Source organism: Otolemur garnettii, unplaced genomic scaffold (assembly GCF_000181295.1).
Source record: "Otolemur garnettii isolate 467f Iridium unplaced genomic scaffold, OtoGar3 scaffold00050, whole genome shotgun sequence".
In the NCBI taxonomy this organism is placed as follows: domain Eukaryota; kingdom Metazoa; phylum Chordata; class Mammalia; order Primates; family Galagidae; genus Otolemur; species Otolemur garnettii.
This window is the reverse complement of record NW_003852445.1, coordinates 7,465,601-7,471,722: the sequence shown is the minus strand read 5'-3', so window position 1 is coordinate 7,471,722 and position 6,122 is coordinate 7,465,601. Positions and strand designations below refer to the sequence as shown.

General features: G+C 45.7%; 1 protein-coding gene across 2 annotated transcripts in view; it reads left to right on the top strand.

Annotated features, from left to right (window-relative positions):
• RMDN3 (regulator of microtubule dynamics 3) overlaps positions 1 to 6,122 on the top strand; it is a 29,684-nt gene that overhangs the window by 19,605 nt on the left and 3,957 nt on the right. For both annotated transcript variants that reach the window (XM_023514312.1, XM_012806375.2), the window contains exons 5-7: positions 631 to 916; positions 1,720 to 1,822; positions 4,509 to 4,569. In XM_023514312.1, the coding sequence (XP_023370080.1) occupies positions 631 to 916; positions 1,720 to 1,822; positions 4,509 to 4,569 (450 nt within the window). The remainder of the gene's footprint in view (positions 1 to 630; positions 917 to 1,719; positions 1,823 to 4,508; positions 4,570 to 6,122) is intronic.

Sequence of the window (6,122 nt, the reverse complement as noted above, 5' to 3'; positions counted from 1 at the left end):
TTAAACGATTCTCTTGCCTCAGCCTCCCAAGTAGCTGGGACTACAGGCACCTGCCACAATGCCCAGCTATTTTTTTGTTACAGTTGTCATTGTTGTTTAGCTGATGTGGGCTGGATTTGTACCCGCCAGCCTTGGTGCATGTGGCTGGCGCCATAACCACTGTGCTAGGTCGCCAAGCCTGTTTGTTTTTTAAGGCTAGTCAAGTGAAACAGGGAGTGAAGAAGGAACAAAGGAATCTGTATCTGGTTGTGATCAATTAGTTGCAAACACCACTGAGCTCAGACTAGCTTACTGGCAACATTTTGTACATAACCTTTTTAGGCTTTTTTGGTCTGTTTTCTTGTAGATTTAGTGGTAGCTAAGCAAGGGGTTTTTATATTGGTCTTGACTCTCACAGCCCTCCAGCTGGTGGGCTACTCTTTCCCTACCAGATCATTTTCCCAGCCCATAGTTAGCATTGGAAGCTTTCCCTTGAAGACTAATTTCTGCCTTACAATGTAGAGGTGATTGTTATTTGATGCTTTGAGTGACAGCACCACATAGTCCCTCTTTGGGGGTGGAGTATAGGCCTTGAGGCTCTCAGCTGAATAATCCCCTCCCTTGATCCTGTCACTTATATTTCTCTGCCAGTTATACAACAGCCAATGCTGAGTCTGACTATGAGCGGGACTCTGACAAGGAGAGTGAGGACGGGGAAGATGAAGTGAGCTGTGAGACTGTGAAGATGGGGAGAAAGGATTCTCTGGAGCTGGAGGTGGCGGCAACGTTGGGTCTGGAGCACAGTGCTGTGGAGGCTGGAGATTCCTCAGGCCTGGAGGATGTGCTGCCCCTTCTGCAGCAGGCGGACGAGCTGCACCAGGGCAATGAGCAGAGCAAACGGGAGGGCTTCCAGCTACTGCTCAACAATAAGCTGGTGGTGAGGCTCCAGATGCCTGTTTGCTGCCTCTCGCCTCCCTCCCTCAGCTACTGACCCCAGGGGATGAAGGAAGGTCCATATGGTTACTGACCCTGCAAGATGACATGGAAAGAGAAATGGCCAGCTCTGCACCTATCCAGATTGTATATCCTCTTCTAAAGAGGTCCAGTGTAGATGCTAGGAACAGTGTACTGCCTGCTGCAGAGCTGCTTCCCCCCTGGGGAGGAGGAGTGTAGTTCTCTGCTTCTTGTAGAGATACTGCAAAGAGCTCTACCTCTCTCTCTACGGGGAAAATGTGCAAAAAACTGGAATTTTTTTTTTTTTTTTTTTGCCTTCTCTTTCCTTGAGACAGAGCCCAAGCGGCCATTCTCACTTGAAGTTTACATCTCAGGTTCACTGACAAATTGATACTCACCCAGGTATAGTAAGTGCCCCCCTCAAAAGTTAGAATTTTCCCTTTTTGGGGGCAACTTCACCTTTTTTCTTGTGTCAGCAGAAGACCTCTTGCTATACCTCTTGACATCTTCTTGAAGTTGACTTTTCCTTCTGGCAGTATTAGGCCAGAATGCCCTTGCCCTGAGATTATGCAGGCTATTGGCTAGAAACAATGTGTCTTCTGTTACCTGCACATGGGAAGCAGTGGAGTAGGGGGACACTGCATAGAAGTTGACCTGATGTCAATGCATGTAACATAGAAGCTTGGAAATGTGAACCTAGGGTACGGGGGTTGGCAGGAAGGCCAGGGCACCCATTCTCCATGGCAGATGGAAAAGAGGCCTTACCGTTTTCTGTTTGGTCTGCAGTATGGAAGCCGGCAAGACTTTCTCTGGCGTCTGGCCCGGGCCTACAGTGACATGTGTGAGCTCACTGAGGAGGTGAGCGAGAAAAAGTCATATGCCTTAAATGGTAAGTCCTGACAGGTTTCTGGTAGGAAGGTGTCTGGCTGATTCTGGAAGTCAGCTGTTCCAACCGCTTGGGGCCTGGGAGAACCATCAAGATGCTGGCTGTAGGGTAGTTGTGGTTCAGCTATTCATTAGGGACAAACTCCAGCTCCTAAGGATCTTTGCTTCTGTTTCTTGAGGAAGAGAGCAGTGTTTGCTTATCTGCATATCATGGTGATTAACACAGGTGCCTGTTTTTTGTTTTTAAAAACAACAGCTAAAACAGGGCCAACTAAAACAATGACAACTGCAACAAAAAAATAGCTGGGTGTTGTGGTGGGCACCTGTATTCCCAGCTACTTGGGAGGCTGAGGCAAGAGTATCACTTGAGCCCAAGAGTTTGCTGAGTGGCACCTGTGGCTCAGTGGATAGGGTGCTGGCCCCATATACTGAGGGTGGCGAGTTTAAACCTGGCCCTAGCCAAACTGCACAAAAAATAGCCATGCATTGTAGCGTGTGCCTGTAGTCCCAGCTACTTGGGAGGCTGAGGCAAGAGAATCGCCTAAGCTCAGGAGTTGGAGGTTGCTGTGAGCTGTGACGCCACAGCACTCTACCAAGGGTGATAAAGTGAGACTGTCTCTACAAAAAAAAAAAAGTTTGAGGTTGCTGTGAGCTGTGATACTACAGCAGTCTACCGAGGGTGACATAATAAGACTCTTGTCTCAAAAAAACAAACAAAAAACCCCACAGTGGCTTGTGTCTATATTCTGAGTACTTCGGGAGGCTGAGGTTGGAGGATTGCTTTAAGGCCAGGCCAGGAGTTAGAGACCAGCCTGAGCAAGAGCAATACATTTTCTGTACAAAAAATAGAAAAATTAGCTGGGTGTGGTCATGCATGTCTGTAATTCCAGCTATTGGGAAGCTATTGAGGCAAGAGGATTGCCTGAATCCAGGAGTTTGAAGTTATAATAATCTATGATGATACTATTACACTTCACCCAGGGGGACACAGAGTGAGACCCTGTCTAAAAAAAAAAAAAAACACAGACAGAAGAAAAAAAATACCACAACCATCTTTGTTGGGTCTAAAGTTCATTGGTTTATCTCTCTGTAAAGGCTGGAGGCAGGCATTCTTTGGGTCCTCAGGCCATATCTTAATCAACCCCCATTATCTGTTTAGCTTGGCAGGAACTGATTGTCTTATTCTTTGCTGTTACTTTCCTAGGGAGACAAGGCTTTGAAGGGGGCAGAGAAAGTGCCCAAAGTGGTAGTGTCCCTCACTGGTGGGACTATATAGTCCTTCTGTTGAGGAAAGGGGATGTGGAGTCCTTCATAGCATCAGTTGTCTTAAAAATGTAAACACTGGGGCTCAGCGCCTGTGGCTCAAGTGGCTAAGGCGCCAGCCACATACACTTGATCTAGCAGGTTCGAATCCAGCCTGGGCCTGTCAAACAGCAATGACAACTACAACCAAAAAATAGCCAGGCATTGTGGCGGGCGCCTATAGTCCCAGCTACTTGGGAGGCTGAGGCAAGAGAATCGCTTGGGTCCAGGAGTTTGAGGTTGCTGTGAGCTGTGACGCCATAGCAGTCTACCCAGGGTGACAGCTTGAGACTGCCTAAAAAAAAAAAAAAAAGTAAACATTATGCCGTAATTATCACTAAAATGAGAAGATATTTAAGATTAGCCAGCCCACCACTGAACACATTGTTTGTTCCATTTTCTTTCTTTCTTTTTTTTTTTTTTTTTTTTTTGAGACAGAGCCTCAAGCTGTCTCCTGGGTAGAGTACCATGGCATCACAGTTCACAGCAAACTCTACCTTCTGGGCTCAAGTGATTCTCCTGCCTCCGCCTCCCAAGTAGCCAGGACTACAGGCGCCTGCCACAACACCCAGCTATTTTTTTTTTAGTTGCAACTGTCATTGTTTGGCAGGCCCGGGCTAAATTCAAACCCGCCAGCTCAGGTGTATGTGGCTGGTGCCTTAGCCACTTGAGCCACAGGCGCCAAGCCTGTTTGTTCCATTTTCTCTATGTTCCTTTCCAAGCCTTCTCCATTTTAATCAAAGAAGTCCATTTTGCAGTGTGTTCTTTCCTGCAGTGCACAGGTGCAACAGCCCTCAATTTCAGCCCTGTAGGTTCCAGCTTTTTTGATACCCTGGGGGACCTTTGTCAGTGCTTTCTGTGTTTGGGCTTTGACTTTGTTGGATAACTAACCTAGAAAACTTGGTAAGACTAGGCAAAGTCACCTCTGGTCAGATCCCAGTCCATTTGGCTCCTGAGGAATTTTGGCCTAGAGCTGTGATTAATGTCCTTGGATTATGGATCCTTCTGAGAACTCGGTCAAAGACCTGAACCCTCTCTCCAGTAAATTGCACATATACTTAAAATTTCATACAATTTGAGATTCGTAAACATATTTAAACCTATTCTAAGGTCCCAGTTCAAATTGTTGGTAGGTCCGTTTCTATTTGAAATGCTAAAATTCGCTTCAGGGTAGCTGGGGCTGTTGATGACACAAATGGGGAGGCTGAGGTGAAGCAGAAGTTATCCCTTACAAGCAGTATGCAGCCTTTCATTTTGTTCTAGTTCACAACTGTGTCCAAGCTGTGTAGGGATTGGTGAGAACTAAAGGAGTCATTCTTCCCACAGCTCTTCCTGTGGAGTTATGCCGGGGAGCCCGCATAAACTCTGCATCTACCTTTGTCTTACAGGAAAAGAAGAAGCAGAGGCTGCTCTGGAGAAAGGGGAGGAGAGCGCTGAATGTCACCAGTGGTAATAACATGCTGCGGGGTTCTGGGAAGAGACATTAAGGGCCAGAGTAGAGAAAAGCTCTTTCCTTGCTCTGCTCTGGCCAGAGGTATTTGGCCAAGGAACCAGGATAGGGAGCTCAGCCTTGTATTTCCACTTGCCTCCCTACTTCCAGCCAGCTGACCAAGGAAGTTTTCTTTGGGAGGTTCCTTGGGTATGAGGCAAGGGGACTATCAAGCTCTCTTCTGATGGGGGCTCAGAGAAATGAATAGCTTTGTAAGAGTCATTTCAGCTACAAAACTTCTGAGTTGTTGGCTCCTCAGGGCAGCTGGGATAATTTGCAGCTCTCCTGCCTTGTACCACCTCTTCTTTTTCCCCAATTGTGATCTCTGGCTGGTGGTGGACTTTGGCTTCTTTGCTTGGTTTGCATGAGGAAGTGGATGTGAGCTCACTCCCAGGGAGTTTAGTGGTCAATTTATTAGCTTATAAAAACTATCAGATCTCTTTATGGTCTCATGTGAGGCAAACTTCTGCCAACTTGTATAAGTTAGGGCCAATTCATGTCTTAGGGTCTTTGTTCCAGCATCTCAGTGTTTTAGTGAAAATATTCCTTTCCATATTTCCATCCTCAGATTATGAGCTATGTGAGAGCCTCTGGTTTTCTATCAGTTGCCAAAACTTTGTAGTACCCATTTCTTGGGTGTCACTGTTTCCCTGGGCTCCAAAAGATGAAAATTGTTTTCACACTTTCTTGGGTATTCCTAAGGAATAGCTGTTTGGATTAATAGCTATTGAAAATGAGCCTCCAGAAGTATCTGACACAAACACACCCTAGATATTTAGGAAATACATGAAAAAGCAACTTGGACCTGGTTTGATACTGATCTGATGTCAACTGTGCTTCTAGGAACAGTTTAGGGCATGGAGTATTAGAACCTTGTTTTTGAAGACAGAAGCTGGGTGGTTTATTGGGGTTGGGGGATGGCAAGGATGCAGAGATAGGTCTGTCTTTCTCTGCTTCTATTGGTTCCAAGTTACTATGAGAAATTCTTAAAGTATCCCCTCTCAATTTGTCTGTACTAAAACATTTTTCCCAAGTCCCAGTGATATTGGTATATTTCCAAGGTTACTAAGACCCTCTTTTTAGTGTCTACTTAGAAGACAAAAAGCAATGTACTCAGGTCTCTTACACTTTGGTGCTGATTAATGCTTTTCAAGTTTTAACACCTGTGGCTATACTATTCCTGAGAAAGTGTTTATTTGGAGATTGGGACTGAGACCTTGCCTAAATTTTTTTTTTTTTTTTTTGAGACAGAGTCTCACTCAGTTGCCCTGGGGTTGAGTGCTGTGGTGTTATTGCTCATACTAATCTCAAATTCTTGAGCTGAAGTGATTCTCTTGCCTCAGCCTCTTCAAGTACCTGGTACTATAGGCACTTGCCACAATGCCTAGCTATTTTTAGAGACGGGGTTTTGCTCTAGCTCAGGCTGGTCTCAAAGTCATGAGCTCAAGTGATCTGCCCATTTCAGCCTTCCAGAGTGTTAGGATTACTGGCGTGAGTCACTTTTTTTTTTTTT